Source organism: Pezoporus flaviventris, unplaced genomic scaffold (assembly GCF_033815535.1).
Source record: "Pezoporus flaviventris isolate CSIRO_AGI_PZ_B2104156 unplaced genomic scaffold, CSIRO_AGI_Pfla_v1 ptg000036l, whole genome shotgun sequence".
Taxonomy (NCBI): Eukaryota; Metazoa; Chordata; class Aves; order Psittaciformes; family Psittacidae; genus Pezoporus; species Pezoporus flaviventris.
This window is the reverse complement of record NW_026892584.1, coordinates 35,553,267-35,570,142: the sequence shown is the minus strand read 5'-3', so window position 1 is coordinate 35,570,142 and position 16,876 is coordinate 35,553,267. Positions and strand designations below refer to the sequence as shown.

General features: G+C 39.3%; 1 protein-coding gene and 1 long non-coding RNA gene across 2 annotated transcripts; one reads left to right on the top strand and one right to left on the bottom strand.

Annotated features, from left to right (window-relative positions):
• Positions 1-3,901: 3,901 nt before the first annotated feature.
• Positions 3,902-9,468, top strand: LOC133274548 (alpha-1-antitrypsin-like). Its single transcript, XM_061463909.1, has 5 exons — positions 3,902-4,053; positions 4,792-5,469; positions 5,965-6,235; positions 6,928-7,075; positions 7,813-9,468. Exons 2-5 carry the CDS (start codon positions 4,809-4,811, stop codon positions 8,017-8,019), a joined length of 1,287 nt encoding a protein of 428 aa, XP_061319893.1. The 5' UTR covers positions 3,902-4,053; positions 4,792-4,808; the 3' UTR covers positions 8,020-9,468.
• Positions 8,481-11,934, bottom strand: LOC133274549 (uncharacterized). Its single transcript, XR_009745180.1, has 2 exons — positions 9,747-11,934; positions 8,481-9,708 (listed from the first exon to the last, which is right to left on the bottom strand). It is a non-coding gene; the product is annotated as an uncharacterized LOC133274549 (long non-coding RNA).
• Between the last annotated feature and the right edge of the window lie 4,942 nt (positions 11,935-16,876).

Genomic DNA, 16,876 nt, shown 5'->3' with positions numbered 1-16,876 from the left:
TGAGAAGGTGGTGAAATTCTTCACCAATACAGTCCAAAACCAATTAGTATCTTCATAATTTGCGTTGTATTCCTTTTGAAGTTTGTATTTGATAAGAACATCTGGCAGATTACATTCTCCTGTGTATGGTTCAGCAGTAAGTAACAAATCTAACACATGAGCAGGCCATATCCAAGCTACAAAATCCTTCTGGATTACAATACATCTTGTGCACTTTTCCTCTACTTTTATATTTAAAATAAAATTGTCAAGATTTGTACATGAAGAATGGATTTCTTGAAGACAGATGAAGCAAAACCTGCGTGAAGGAATAAGCTTATCTGGATTCCCTGATGGAGAAGTGCAGGTTAAAATGGAAACTAGAGTTAATGGAAAATAAGAAGTATCTTCTAGGTTGCCCCTTGATTTTGGCTGTGATAGAGTTAATTTTCTTCATAGTGGCTACTGTGGATCTATGTTTAGGATTTGTGCTGAAAACACAGATGATAATGTGGAGAAACACAGTTGATAATGCAGAGATTTTTCATTATTGCTGAGCAGGGCTTACACAGAGTCAAGGCCTTTTCTTCCTCTCACTGCACCCCACCAGCAAGTGGGCTGGGGGTGCACAAGCAGTTTGGAGGGGACACAGCTGGCTCAGCTGACCACAGCTGACCCATGTCATGCTCAGCATATAAAGCTGTTGGAAGAAGAAAGATGGAGACATTTGAAGTGATATAGCATTTATCTTCCCAAGTGACAGTTACACATGATGGAGCCCTGCTTTTCTGGAGATGGCTGAACACCTGCCTGCCCATGGGATGTAGTCAATGAATTCCTTGTTTTGCTTTGCTTGCACATGCAGCTCTTGCTTTACCTATTAAACTGTCTTTATCTCAACTCAGGAGTTTTCTCACTTTCACTTTTCTGATTCTCTTCCCATCCTGCCTTGGGGGAGTGAATGAGCAGCTGTGTAGGGCTTGATTGCTAACTGGAGTTAAACCATAACAGTCCTTTGGAACTTACTGTTAACACAACCAGTTGGTGTCATTCTAGGAAAATGTATGCTAATTGTCAGTATTAAAAAAACAAAGTTTAACATTAGTGAGAAAGTATGCTCCATTCTTCCAGAACACTGAAATTTTTAATTAGTAGGGAATTTTTTATTTATGTATTCTCTCCCTCTGGTATCTTGGCAAAGTAGAAAACTATATTACAAAAGGAAACAAATGTATAACTGTAAAAGCAAGAAACCCCAGAAAACAGAAAAGAATAAGCATTTGCTCTCTTGGAGAGTAAGGAAGGAGTTATGTGCATTATCTTTTATATACCTTTTTTTTGTGGCACAATGGAACCTGGGAAAGGAAGTCCTCTTGATGGGTTAGCCACTTGCGGGGCAACATGGCATCACCGAATTGCTATCCTGTGATGTCAAGCTGTAAGTTATAGTCCCACTATGCTCTCCAAGATATAGACTGCAATAAATGTGTTTTTGTTATTGCAAGCAACATACAAAATTCCTGCTTTATATGGTTTAGATAGCATCAAAAAGTAGCCTGAAACAGCCCAACTTCCAGAATCTCTGAGGCCAGTAAATATACTTGGGGTTAGAAAGCAAAGAAAATAACGAGGATTAGTAAGTAAAGTAGAAAGAACTTTGATTCTCAGCAGAGGTTATGTATATCTGTTTTTCTTTAAAGGTAAGATATACCACAGCATTTCATTGCAAGTGTGAGGTTCTTGTAACATATTGAGACTAAGGGTAAAAAGTTGTATGTTATTTCCCAAAGAACATTAGCAGAGTATTATAGAATCATAGAATCATTAGGGTTGGAAAGGACCTTAAGATCATCTAGTTCCAACCCCCCTGCCATGGGCAGGGACACCTTACGCTAAATCATATCACCCAAGGCCTCGTCCAACCTGGCCTTGAACACTGCCAGGGATTGAGCATTCACAACCTCCCTGGGCAACCTATTCCAGTGCCTCACCACCCTAACAGGAAAGAATTTCCTTCTTGTACCCAACCTAAAGTTCCCCTGTTTAAGTTTATGGTTTTAAGGCCAAATGTTCAGTCTTCAGGAAATACCAGAATTAATATTGTCCAGCCTTGCTGTGATAAAAATGCCTGTTATAACGGGAATAGGCATGACATGTACTGCCAGTGATTTAATGACACAGCTGTAGAGACAGGCCTCTCGTGTCAATTCTGGGACTGCATATATATTATAATGGCCCATTTGTTTCTGACCTCTGCTAGCATCTGCCCTCCCTTTTCTTCTCATTGCCTTCTCCCAGCACTTACCCACCAGCTTTCATCCCCAGCTTCTCTTCTTCCACTCTGTAAAATGGTTGCTTAATCCTCAGAGATGCAACCATTTCTTCTCTGCAGCTTTGATTACGGCAGGGGAGCATTTCCAGCAGGCTGTGGTGCCTTCCCAATGACTTTTTTCTTGATGGAAATTTAGGTATGGGTAAGCATCAACTTGCGTACAGTTTATTGATCCTCCTTGAACAGATACCTGCGACACTCAACAGGATGCAATCTTACAGGGACAGCTTTGTTTTGGTGCTTCAAGGATAAATGCAGTGGTGGAAGGAATGAATGCAAGGGGATATATGCTGGCTTGTGTTTCATGATTGCTTTTCAGTTCCCCTACAGGTAATGAACTCGGACCATAGGTTGAAAATCTCTATGTTACTGCAATGCCAGTATGAGCTAAGAACATCTGTGTTGCTATTTGCGTGCTTGTATGCATCTGCAATTAAAAAGGAATAATTCTTCAGGTGATCACTCCATTTATCTTCATTTTGCCTCACTGCTAATAAACGATGTGATCTCTGTTAATGAAAATTTAGGATAATTGGTATAAGTTTACAGAGCTAGCTGAACTGGAAATACTCAAGTTCCTCATTTTCATCTTGTACATCTTATTCACTGTTTTATAAGCTATAATATGCGAGTGGTCACATGCGTTGCTGGCTACTTTTTGACAGTTCATAATGCACTTGTAGTTACTGGGCAATGGTTCAGTGACTTACGGATTATGGATACTACCCTTCAAAATCTGGTGGTTGCCATCAGCCTCTTGGGGTATTCTGGCAAAGTGGAATCAATGGAATGGAGACGGCATATTTCACACCTACATTATGGAAATGGCACTGTAACTGCTAAGTTGAATGACAAAACCATCCAACATAATGGAGATGGGTCCTACAGGGGCAACCAGGTCTGTTAAAAATTTCATTTCCTGCCTTAGTTTGTCCTTGAGCAATGTGTCTATATACAGTATTCAACCCTGACTATTCATCCAGTGATGCCAGCATGTCTTCTTTAGCACTTGCTGAAAGGTGGATAGGCAGCCTTGTCTGTGTGCTGCTGAGGTCCCTTTCAGTTGCTTACGATTCAGAAGACTAATCTGAGGACACAAGACATTCACTGACCTCATGTCTCTCTTTGCAGTCAATCTCTGGAACTGACCAATGTAAGTGTGGTTTCCTAGTAGTGGTGGTTGTGTATTTTCAAAAAAGCCCCAGGAAAACTTCACCAATTCCCCAAATAGTGACAAGCAATGGCCGACAGCAATGAGTGAACAGCTCTTTTGGCTGGAAATGTCTCACTAGAGTGGCAATGTCACATGATATTCTCTAAAGAAATCTAGAGACAGTTCACTGATAACTTGCAGCCTGCTCCCCTCAAAAAAAGACCTCAAACCACTAAAGGTGGTACCAAAAGCTGTGACTGAGGTATGAAGCAGAAGCAGAAGGGCTTTCCAAATCCAAATCTTCTTTTGAAATCCTGACAGAGAGGTTACTGCTCCAGAGGAGATATAGTCCCTGTTCTGCTCCCTCTTATCTGCAGCCCAACACCCAGCACTGTTAGTTTGTGGCTGGATTGGACAAACTGTCCAGAGTATCTAGTGTCATTGCTGCTTGTTGCGCATCCTCTCTGGCAATTTTTATTTGATCTATTTAATGATTAACGGGCATGCTTTGCTTAATCCTGTTCAATGGTACTGAAGAGAAGGAACAGACAAGACCAGATGGACACAGCAAGATACTTTTTGTAGCACTGTAAGTACCCTTTTAATTTGCCCTTGGACCGTTTGCACATTATATGTGGGGGGGATTATGTTGTTTCCTGGGAAGGACACCTTTTTACATGTAAACAAAGGTATATACTTCACATGCAAAAAAACCAAAACATGCCAAAAACCAGCAAAAACTGGCTGTTAGTGAAGAAGATACTCCACATAATTAAATAAAAATTTGTTTTGGAAACAATAAAGATGCCTATAGACTTTGCTACCACAGTGATCCAATATTTTCTCTTTGAAGAAAGAGTAAGTACTTTGAAATTTTGGTCCTAGACAGTAGGACGTGTGCTTATACCTCTTTTTTTTTTTAAAACACATTTCATTCTCTCATTATTTGATGAATTGAGGAAGACTAACAGGGCTGCAGTGGCCATCCTACAGTACTGAGTGCAAAATCAATTTCCTCCACCTACTCTGGGAAAAAGGTTATAATTTTCCAGTTATTTGCAAGTTTTTGAACATTCAGTCCTACCCTATTTTTTAAAAGTCAATACGATCCAAATGACTGCTTTTGAGAGAGTACTTGGTTATACAACTAGTGTATTAGGAGGCATATTCTTTCTGGGGATCACTGGCATGTATTAAGAATGTGAAATATAAAAGTATGTGATTTTGGAGAACAGGTATGGTCTGAGAGCCTCATTTTACTTGGCTGGATGCACAGAATGAATAAATTCATTTCCATGCCAATTTTCTATGTTTATCTGTTTTCCAGAAACAGTTAAAAGGAAAATGAAGCCCATCTTCTCCTTGTGTTTATTGCTGGCTGGTTTGTATACTGCTGCCCACTGTCGTCAGCATCCTCATTATCTCAGTAAGCAGGATGATCCTAAAGGGACATATTACCCACAATGCAGTTCTCATGGGAAAGGAGTTTATCCAGTTACTTTCGGTAAACTAGTTTCCAGCAATGCTGACTTTGCATTCTTATTTTACAAGCTGATTGCATCCGAAGCAACTGATCAAAATATTTTCTTTTCACCCATAAGCATCTCTGCTTCCTTTGCAATGCTGGCACTTGGTGCCAAGTCAGCAACACTGACGCAGATTCTGGAAGGGCTTGCCTTTAACCTGGAAAAGACTCAGGAGCAGGAAATACATGAAGGTTTTTGCCAGCTCCTCCACATGTTGAACCGCTCAGACACTGAACTCCAGCTGAGCCTAGGCAATGCCCTTTTTATAGAAGAGACACTAAAACCACTACAGAAGTTCCTGGATGATATCAAAAGCTTTTATGATTCTGAAGTCTTTTCTACTGGCTTTAACTCCTCTGGTGCAGAGAATCAGATCAACAGTTATATTGAGGAAAAGACAAATGGGAAAATTGCTAAACTAGTGGAAAATCTTGATCCTTTCACCACCATGGTTCTTGTTAACTATGTCTTCCTTAAAGGTAAGAAATATCAAAGGGTGTGAAGGTTGTAACTTAGATGCTTGCTGCTTATTACAGGGAATGAAAGCAAGAGAAAGAAAATGTAGATTAAATATTTTAAATGGAGGAAAACAAGTTCAGTATATGGAAAATACCACATATTGCTATAAACTCATGTATATTCCTTATCAGTATAAATGTGTCCTCACCTGGTTGAGTGAAAGACTAGTGGTTTTGGTTTTTTTTTTAACAGTTATCTTTGTTGAGGTTGGTAAATTCTTTATGTTTTATAGGCTCATGCTCTACTGAAAGATGATGTTTTCAATATTATGTTTCTGCAATTGTCTTTAAACACCTGAAATAGAAACCAAAAGAGCTGCATAACACCTGGGGATGCAGTAGCTTGAAAAAGATATTTGCTCTAATCAAAGGAAGGCTGTGGGACTAGATCCCATTTTATTCACCATGACCATTCCTCTTTGTATTCCGCTGAATTATTTTTCTTTTTTTCCTAAGCCCAGTGGGAGAAACCCTTCAGTACTTCATATACAAAACAGGAGGATTTTTTTGTGGATCAGGAAACATCTGTAAAAGTTGACATGATGTATCGAAAGGGTTACTACAGAACTTACTTTGATGAAGAACTGTCCTGTTGGCTGGTTCAGATACCTTACAATGGAAATGCTGCAGCGTTATTTGCTTTGCCTGACAAAGGGAAGATGAAGCAAGTGGAAGATGCTCTCTTGAAAAGGACTGCATCTAAATGGGGAAAGTTCCTCCGAGACAGGTAAGTGTTGTTGCTGAAAGGTGACCATATTATAAATTAGTAGAGTTTATCTCACCAAGACAAAACATCAAAGGCCACATTATTCTACTGAACTCTGGTTGCTTGATGGTACCTCTGTATGCAGGACTTCTTTCTTAGCACGGAAGTTACAAAGAACTGCGGCTAGCAAACAAGTAGGGCATTGAACTTGCGATCCACCTAGGGTTAAGCTCTGGCTCAACCAAAAGTTGCTTAGCACCAGAATGAAGATAGGAGACCCTTGTTTCATAAAGATATTTTGAAACTATAATGAAGTAGCTATTGGGTGTTTGGGTGTTGAGACCATTATAGGTAAAAGCAAGAATTTCACTCATTCACCATTACTGCAGCTACTCCTGTGGTGGCCCAAGCCCCGTTGCATATTCAAACAGCCTTAGGACAGTTATGATTTCTTTAAAAAACCCTGCTCCCTGCTTGCCACAGAGTTGGTGCAGTTGTGTGGTGTCCAACCCACTGTGGAGGCAGAGGATAACACAGGCTCATTTTGCTCCAACCCTCCACGTTAGATAGCTAGCCTGATCAGAAGTGCTATCTGAACCCTGAAAGCAGACTTTCAACATTTAGAAAAATAATTTGAAGTGTCATTATACTGAAGCCATTGAGGAGTGTTACCTAGATGACAATTTGTTCCCGTTTGTGGTATTTTTTTACAGGAAAATACATCTGCACATTCCAAAACTTTGTATTTCTGGTACATATGATGTGAAAAGTATAGTCAAACAAGTGGGGATGATTGATCTGTTCACTGAACAAGCTGATCTGTCAGGGATTACTGAGGAGCCTGGACTAATGGTTGCAAAAGTAAGTCAGCCCATGAAACACAGTAACCACAGGATTTAGCTATTCCAAGGAACCTGACATTAATATCCCATGAAAAGATTATCCCTGTCTCTCTGAAGCATCACTCAGTCATCAACAGCTGCCAGACTAGAGGCAAAGCATTCCCTATATTTCCTAAATCTGAAGCCAAACATGCTTGCAAGGCTATATGTACACAGTTGGAGAACAAGGAAGAAGACTTATATATAATTAACTGTTCTTTTAGCTACTAAACAAAATTATCCAAAGCTAGCACATTAGCTTTGGTAAAATTTCCCCTAATTCTGCATACAAAGGGCAAAAGGCTGTTATTCCTGCTATTCTAGTACTTTCAAAAAAGTTGGTTTTTTTCAGCTAGATGGTAGGGTAAATTCACAATAATACATGAAGCTGCCAAAGGCAAAACTAAGCCTAGGCTAAATTACCAGGTTTCTTTGCTACCAGAGTTTCTTGCCAACAGTCATCTTGATCGCTCTTTGGCTGTCTGCTGTTTGAGGGTTACTCTCTGCACATGCAGTGAAGGAGGCTAGCAGGAGTGGTCTGATAGCTGATTGTGCTGCAGTGGGAAGGGGAGTGTCTGGTGATGACCTTCGCAGAGGTTGGTGCTCTTGGGTCTTGCTCCAGGCAGGGCTCCCTTTGGCAAGAGCAAGGAGGGTGGCAGGCTGCTCTTTTCTTGCCAGGTTGTCATCTGGAGGTTGTTTGGCTTTGTGTCTTTGCAGGTGATCCACAAAGCCATACTGAATGTTCATGAAAATGGCACTGAAGCAGCTGGGGCCACGGTTAAGGAGATTACCTGGCGATCTGGAGATTTTCTTCATCCACCTCGAATCAGATTCAACAGGCCTTTTCTCCTGGCAATTCTGGATAAATACACCCACACCATCCTTTTCATGGGAAAAATTGTAAACCCTCTGAAAAATGACTGATCCACCAGAGAACGTGCACTTATTCACATTGCTGGCTGCGATCCAGCGAAACACCTGTGCATGCACGCCATTATGTACTAGTGCTCATCTTTCACCCGTTATCCTTATATACATTATTAATCCCTTAAAAAACAAACCCTATTTTTCCTTGTCCAAAAAGTCACTGGTATTTCCACCAGTCTATAGCTGGGGATAGCTTGTAGTGTCAGAGCATTTTTTACCAGTTTTGTAAGAAGCTCTTCCTGACATGCTCCAGTGGGTTATTTGAGATGGCTCAAAGCCTCTAGATAATGTAGCTGCTGCTGTACACTCATGGTGTGTGTACTGGACAGCAGAAAAAGGGAATCAAGGAAAAGGAGGTGTAAGGTATAAATCCTGTCTCTTTAATACTCTAACCTTAATGACTAGCTTTAAATATAGATTCCCTTAATACTGGAGTGAATTTCCAATAATTTATTTGGTTTTTAACCAAGTATGGTGTGAAGCTGCAGGATCAGTGACTGGGACACTGGAAGATACACCAACCAATGTAAAGGGTTGATGTGTGCAGCTAGTTTAGCTCACCTCTCTTTTTCCTCTTCAGAGGAAGCTGTCCTCATGAAGATAAGAAGGTTGGTTTTGCTCTACAAATAATATTTATTCTACTAAGCAAGGAAGCCATAGCAGCAAAAAGACTCTGTATTATCCTGTTAATACAACTATTATTGCCAATGCCCTGAGATAAAAGTATGGTGAAGCAGTACATGGCATAACACCAGTTTTCTTATTATGGATTTATCATCACTGTCATTTCTCTTTTCTCCTACTGATGCCATGTTTACTCTTACACTTTCCAGCTAGACATGTCAGACTGCATCAGAAAAGAGGAGGAATAAGGGATTATAACCCTGGAGAATTTGCATTTCTTCAGTAGGAAGACCAGAGCTTTCCTAGAGACTGTTAACATGCTTTAAACTATCATAGAGACGCATAGAAAATGCAGCTAATGTTTGAGAAGTCAACTTCCTAAATGGTAGATGTGGATTACTGTTATGGAGTAAAAACATATTGTGAATTGATATGTTTACCTTTTCACTTTTAAGGTTTCCTGAGTTTAACTTTTTACAATTGTGTTGTTTTATAGCGAGACAACTGAGAGGATTTTAACATATCAGCTACACTAAATAGTTGTACAGTTGTGAAAAGAAACACAAATCAATCAGTAAACATTAAATTTTTTTCTTTATTTTTTTAAATCAACAGCCTTAGTATGTCTTAGTAAAATATAGAAAGCCAATGAAAGTGCTTAAGTTACAGATTTATTAAAACTTTTGCAGCAGAATCTCAAACTGTTAGAGAAGAAGTAAAATATAAATGGCAAATTTCTAGACTTTAGTCTCTTAAAATACCTGTGAAAAATATAACTTGAAAGTTATGTTGAATATTTCTAAAATATAATTATTTTGATTAGTTTGGGGATCTTTACTTTCTTTGAAATTAAGTCATTGACATCAACATTAGTAAATTGTAGCTGTAAGTGTACCAATAAGGAACATAAGAACCTTTTTATATCAAACTTCCAGCCATATTAACACTTGACATTCACTCTCAAAGCCCTCATCAAAATCATGTAAATTATTAACAGAAGTTTCTTACTCATAATTGTATTTAGTCTGTTCAATATTTAGTAACAAACAGTTGGCTTCATACCTCTACAAATAAAAGACCTCTACACATATGCTTCATACCTCTACACATAAGACAAAAAAGTCTTAGCACAATACAGTTAAACAGATTCTACAGAAAATCATTCCAAAACCCTTGGCAAATCTCAGGGCTAATTCAGGACAGTGTGCTGAAGTCCAGCTTTGCAATGACGAACAACTCTGTAGGCAAGACTGTGTTCCTTGTACTTCATGGACCTCAGATCAATAGTCTCCATTTGTTAGTAGGAAAAAAAAACCCAAACCAAAATTAAATGACATTTTGCTAATCAGATCTCACTGAGGGGTAACCTTTTTGCTCAATTTATTTGAAAGTAGATGAAGAAAATTTAAGCTGAATAAAGATCTGGATAACTAAAAAATACCAAGTTGGTAGGGAATTGTCTAAAAGAGGGAGTAGCAACCATATGCATATGTCTTAACTTGGTTTTCTTTCTAACTACAATCAGGGAACGTCATCATTGGAAGCATGCAGCAAATTTGTGTGGTAAATAACAAGTACAGAAGGATTGCACAACACTCCCAAAACTGTCAGCCTTAAGGTTATCACAAATCCAGGGCGGTCATGGTTTCTGCAAGACAGTATTTCTCATCAGACAAGAGATATTGCAGGCTCTTATAATAATTAAGGTCCTTTTAATTTGTTTTCTAACATATAACAACTAAATAGCCACATACTGTTAGCATTGTCTTGATACTGAATAACCTATTGCATTCTTGTACTGTATGATACTGCTCTTTCTGCATGCCACTTTTAGGACATAACAACAAAGAAAAACATTAGTAAGTTTTATAAAGTTTTTGTAGGGATTGACACCATGATGATTCAGGGATGGTGAGGTAAGGGTGTCTCCTTAATGACAGCGTGCTTTTCCTGGTGCTTTTCATTGATCAGCACACCCACATTCCCATTAATAGGAAAATGGTTATCCCTATGGGAAAATAGTGCCATTCATGTCACATACCCATCACTTGGGGGTGCCTGATTTCTCAAAATCAGATGTCATGTATTTCATTAGGTATCCAGACTGTCTAGCAATTCTCTCACAATTAGTAATTAACAGATATTTCTGGGCAATACTATGTGAATTTCTCAGCTCTTGAAGAAGTTGGTGATTACTTATGGCTAAAAACCTGGCTTCTATTGCCACCAGAAACTTGGCAGCTATGAACATGCTGCGGCTGAGATCCACACAGCCAGTGTCCATCACCTGCTAATCACACTAACACCTAGGCTCAGAAAGCCGTTATGAAAGATGTATTGCTCAAGGCAGTGCTTTCCTGCAGCCTACACAGAGCCTTGGTAACCCCACATACCTCATGAATATCCCCGGCATATGTCAGATGGAGTTACCAGCATCATAATCGCGTATGTGAGGTATGGTTTGGGCTCAGAATGGGGGGTATGAAGGCATCAACAGCTTCATTGTTGGAATGGATCTAGAAAATGTTTTCTGGAAGGGAGTATATTTAATCATACCACTGGCTGCTAAGAGACTGCAAAAACCAGACCAAAATGAATGCACTTCACACAAAAATTTCCAGGCCTTTTAAATGGAGAGCCATAATGTTTACTCAGTAATTCTGCTATATATTAGATTCCTGGCTTGTGCTCTGTCATTTGGCCAGGAGAAAAAATATCTGTGGGGAAGAACGGAAGGTCTGTGGTCATTTGACTCCTGCAAAGTCTTGGCAAAGGGTTGTATTTTTCTTCTTCAAACACAACATGGTTTGGTCACTTCTGTTTTAAACACAGAATGAAATTTCTTTCCTATTAGAAAGATACATACGAAGACAGTACAGTATTATGATAATTAAATGCTGATGCACACAGGCAAGTCAATCACTATAAGTATTGATGCTTTTCACACTTTTACTTCTTTAAAACTTCCCTCCTGTGCATGTGAAGTTTACCTGGTTCCAGACTGTGGCTGAAGCTTTCTTCCAGATAAAGGTTCACAGGATGCTTTTCCTGAGAACCTTCTGAGAAATGTTTCTAGATTATGGTCTCAGAGTTTGAAATTATAGAACTGTCAGAACATCTCACTAGCTCGACCTACTTCAGCTTTCCAGGAATAGCCACCTGCTTCAATATCCAGAAACCTATGATTGCCATAAACCAGAAACAGCTTCATAAGTCAGAAACAATTTCAGTCATAAGCTGTTTCAGTCTGGGGGAAAGGGCTGGAAAAGAAATAAGGTTACACTGACCATCAGCTGTTGACGCGGGAGTCATGGACAACGCAGAGACGAACAATGTGATCAAGTGATTGCCAAATTTATTACAAAGCCTTAACTCCTTATTTACTATATCTTACATGCACTTACAGTGATTTGGCATATTATGATTGGATACATGTCTTGAAGACCCTTAGTGACTAACATATAATTGGTTAAGCACAGGTGTGAGAACTTGACCTCGAAAGCTTGCCAACAGTCCACAGTTCTCATTAACTCAGTGAATTCCAGCTTCTTCTTATCTTGCTTGCTTAAGCTTCTTCGGGCCTCTCATGGCCTTGCTGTATCTTTCAGGATTATTCAGAGTTTATGTACTAATTATGCATTCTCCTGTGAGAACACTGTCTCCACACATCAGCAATGGGTGGATCCATAAGCAAACCATGCTCTAGCTGAGCTGTAGGCTTTTCACCTCATTTTTCACATCTTGTTCCCTCTGGATAGATGATTTTGAGATTTCTTATGAGACTTGTCCAGTTTAAATGGACCTGTAAGTGTTTGTTATGAGCTAATTGAAAAATGCATCTCGGATTTTTACCAGAACAGCTTCTAAAGCACCTGAACCACTAAATGCCTTCATTGAAAAAAGAGAAAAAGGAAGAAACCTTCCTCAGAAGCTAATTTATAGTCTCCAGGATTGGTTTTTACTTCTTATCTGGTTGTATTATGCTGTGTGGAGTGCAAGCAATAGAACAAAGAGCGGAAGAGAACAATTCGGCTAAGGGGGCATCTTGCAAGTGGTGTGAACATGAGAAAACACTTGTATTAGAGACCATGCTACCTGTGTTATTTATGGTACATTTTCTTATTTCACCTGTGTAAAAGAAGTGGGTTTGGCAGTGGTGATAAAAGGGAATCACTTCTCTGCAAAGCAAGAACTTGGAAAATAGCTGTTTTTGTGAAATGGTGAGAAAATAGAAATTATCTTGGAGGTTCTGTGAAGAAATATGTCATGTCGTGAAGAACACTGGGCTTCCTTGCAAAAAAAAGCAAAAGTATATAAAAGCAGGTGGCAGGGAGAGGGAGATTTCCAGGGTGGCCAAGATGCCCCCATTGTGCTGTGAGAGGCAGAGGTACAAGCTGGGGTCCTTCTTGAACCTGCCATGAGACAGAAGCAGGGGAGTGAGAGCAGACTAGCAGTACACTGGGGTTAATTAGCTTATCTGTCTGGGCAGGCCACCACTCAATTATAGACTTTGAGTCTTTCTAAGGCTTGACTGGAACTTAATTAGCAGATGTTAAAGCTTTTGGCATAAATAAGCCAGAACATGATGCCAACGGAAAGAGAATCAAAGGAAATTATTGTAGGAAAGAAGATTTTCTCTTACTTCAGTCAGATGCTTGTTAGTCACAGGGCACAGGCTCAGACCTGTGCAAGTGCACTATTGCTTCTTGGAGTCCAAAGGTTGACTGGAACGATTTTACATTTGCATTGTCTTTTGCTATGTTTATAACACAGATAAAGGTGGTTTTTTTTTAAGCTTTTGACTAGTTTTTGCAGATCCTTGAGTCTTTGGGGCAGCCTTCCTGAATTCCCTTCTCTAAGGAAAGCTCATGTGTAGGAGCTGGCAGCTGATGTGATGCAATCACTTCTTGCTCTTTCTTCCTTATTTCAGAAGCACATGGGGATCTCCCTGCACCAAGCCATGTAACATTTTTAGAGCACGGCAGCAAAAGGAGTTTCTCTTCTGAGAGGTATTTAAATCTGTTTTAACTGACAGCAATTTCCACTTCAGAATCTGTTCAAAGACTGCTCTCTGCCAAGCTCAATGAGCTGATGGATACCTCTCTTTTGATTCCGTAGATCTGGTAGAGTGAAGTTGAACCCAGTGTTTAGTTTAGACCCATTGGCACCCAGTTCATTCAATGAAGTACTATGGATCATAAAAGAGGTGATCTGAGTTTCAGAACTCAATCTGAGGTGATTCACTTTTGTGTCATTTTTTGGATAGTGTAACATGTGGAGGCTCCTTAGAGAAATAATTCACTTTCTGCACTAAAAAGAAATTAAGAAAAAGAGGAAGACAAAACCACAGCTGGGATAAGCATATAATTTTAGTTCCTGCTTCTTTAAAAAAAATCTTTTCTGCAGTTGTGTTGCTGTACAAATGAAGGCACCACAGATATACATCTTCATTTAACTCAGCACAGCAAAATTAAAAGAGCAAATTAGTTTAGCAGCAGTAAGAGGGGTCTGATATGTCCCATCTTTGTATTTTTTAACAGTAAAGGCAATGTTTATCTCCCATTTCTTTTTTACTGAGATTGATCCCCAAGTATTCTTCCATGATCTCCCAAGAAATCCAGCTCTATTTTCATTCCTAAGCAGCCAGCTGGATGTGACATGTGTGCTTTGGATAAAGGTGGAATTTAGGTGGTGGAAGGTGGATGAAAGGTCAAGAGAAGTTTAAGGGGAAAACAGCCTCTCTAAACGCTTCTGTATTCATGGAGTTTGACAACACTGAGCTAACCACTGAGACCAAAGCCTTGTATCTCATTTCTGTGGGCAAAAATGAGGAATTATTTTTGGCACACTGTGGGTGTCTCAGTCTTTCTTTAGAAACTACTTCAAAAACATTCATTAAACCCCTTTTTTCTCATTGCTTGCATGCTGGTCTTTGAGTTCAGTCATAGATCTGAACTAGCATAAAATAAACCTCTGTAACAAATATCGATGGCATTCTATGTAGAGTCAGGTAATTTTCATGATGTTTTCTTACTCAGATGTGAATTCTATTCCTCAGTATCATGCAAATGACGGCCAAAAACCAAGTCCACTGAGTGATTAGGTTTCACTCCCACCTACTAACTGGCCACTCCCATAAATAGTACAGGCTGACAGGTGGAAATTACCTAAACATCTCCTGGAAAGCAGCAATGTAATTGAAATCTGGCTCATCTTAAGGTAGCCACCAGCAGTGTTGACGTCACATTTAGGTTTTACAAGCAGGTCATGGCAGAGGAAGGGGACAAGGACATTTTATTCTCTCCTTTGAGCCTTTCTAGTGCCTTTGCAATGCTCTCCTGGGGGAGCAAAGCATTGATGTGGAACTGGATACACAAAGACCTCACCTAACAGAGACAGAAGAGCAGGAGGTCCATGAGGGTTTTCTTTCATTTACTGCCAAGCAAGGTCTGCTTGAGCAATGCTCTGTCTGTAAACGGCAGGGCAGAAATCTCTGGACAATGACAGAGATTCATGACACTGAAACTGGCAGAAACTGAAGAGAAGATCAATGAGAAGTTTGAATGTAGAAAATTCTAACTAAGAACTTATTTTTACCATGTGATGGTTAAATACTGGAAAAGATTGCCCAGAGATCATGAAATCCTCCTCCTTGGAGGCATGCCCCTGAGGAACCTGATATAAGTAAGCATGCTTTGAGCAGATGGCTGGACTAGGGGATCTCTGGAGGTTTCTTTCAGCCTAGATTTTTATTCTGAGGTTCTGTTGCACAGGGGTAAGAACCTGTGAGGAAAACACACTGGCACACTTGTTTACTATGTTCTCTATAAAAATAAAATCTGTTTTACAGAAGGACAGTTTCAGAAATATGTTTTGTCTGATTATAACCCCCAAGTTTTTAATATTTCTATTCCATATTGGTTGATTATAAGGCTGCTGCAAGAAATCATTGGACAACACAGCTGGACAGAATTTGAACAAGACTTTATTACTGAGTGGATGCAGGATGTTCACAAAGCCTTTCTGACTTTTGCTGGGAAGCACAGGGAGGCAAGAAGCTGCCACCAGACAGGTTTGCTGAATATAGGTTTAATTCTTGTCCTTTCACTATTCAGGGGTCATCATTGACTGTGACTGTAGGTCAAACTGAATCTGACAAAAAAATAAGGAAAACTTTGCTTACAGTTGTGGGTTTGGAAATCCATGTAAGGTAATTTTTTATCTTGCACTTTTACTATGAACATCAACATGTGAATAAAAGGTATCTTTTTGAAAGTATAAATGAAGATGCTGTAAGCTTAAATGTGTGACTATCTCTGTGCATGCCTAATAATACTTTGAGAAGCCTAGCTGTGCACTGTACTAAAGGATTTTGCACCCTGACACAGTGGTACATGTTAGAGATGTTACTGGCTTAGATCTTGGCCACACCTAGATTGTGATTTCTTGGGTGATCTGAACTTCTGCTATGTTCAAACACATAAAACATGAATTTTGTATAGGCATTGCTAGTGTTTAGCTTAAAACCAGCCTCTCTCAAAATTCAAAATTAAGAATATTACTAACTGAGACCTGTTTCTAAATTAGATGGGATGAAGCAAAGTTTGTATGAGAAGACAACTTGAAATTGCAAGAATTCAACCACACAACACTTGAAAAGCAAAGAAAACTTGTAAGGAGAGATCTTTATCTCAAATGCATACATGCATCACTAGCCAGCTGTACTAACAGATAGTGTGCCAGCAGCAAGTTGTCAGATTAGACTGTGCTAATTAAACCTTATTACTTTGTTAGGCACAGCTCATTGAATAACCACTGTGTAACTGTTCACAGTTCTTTAATTCTTACAGCCATAACCAAGTAAAAATGTGAGGGTAGAATTTTCTTTAATATAAATTACAAAAATCAACATGGTTGTCTCCCATGAAAGCATAAACAGAATACACAAGGTCAGAATAACCATGCACATGAGCTGTGTTTAAATTAGAAGTAAAAACAAAACTGTTTCATTAGCAAATGTGCCAATGAGAAAAATGAAGCAAGCCAGAGAGACACATTTTAATGCGTCCAGAATCTGTGTTCGTATGCCTAATGTAAGATTTTAGGCTGCTATTTTAAAAAGTCATTTTTAAGCCAACCATTACTACTCAGAAAAAAAAAAAAGGTTAAACAACAGCTGGTTAGGACCAGTAGCACTTTTCCATGGACAAAATTTCCACCAGCATAACTG

Excerpts from the sequence above, each read along its gene's own strand:
- LOC133274548 (XM_061463909.1), top strand. The coding sequence starts at position 4,809 with ATGAAGCCCATCTTCTCCTTGTGTTTATTGCTGGCTGGTTTGTATACT. Across the intron at positions 5,470-5,964 it reads TAACTATGTCTTCCTTAAAG|CCCAGTGGGAGAAACCCTTC; the intron begins GTAAGAAATATC and ends TTTTTTCCTAAG. Across the intron at positions 7,076-7,812 it reads CTGGACTAATGGTTGCAAAA|GTGATCCACAAAGCCATACT; the intron begins GTAAGTCAGCCC and ends GTGTCTTTGCAG.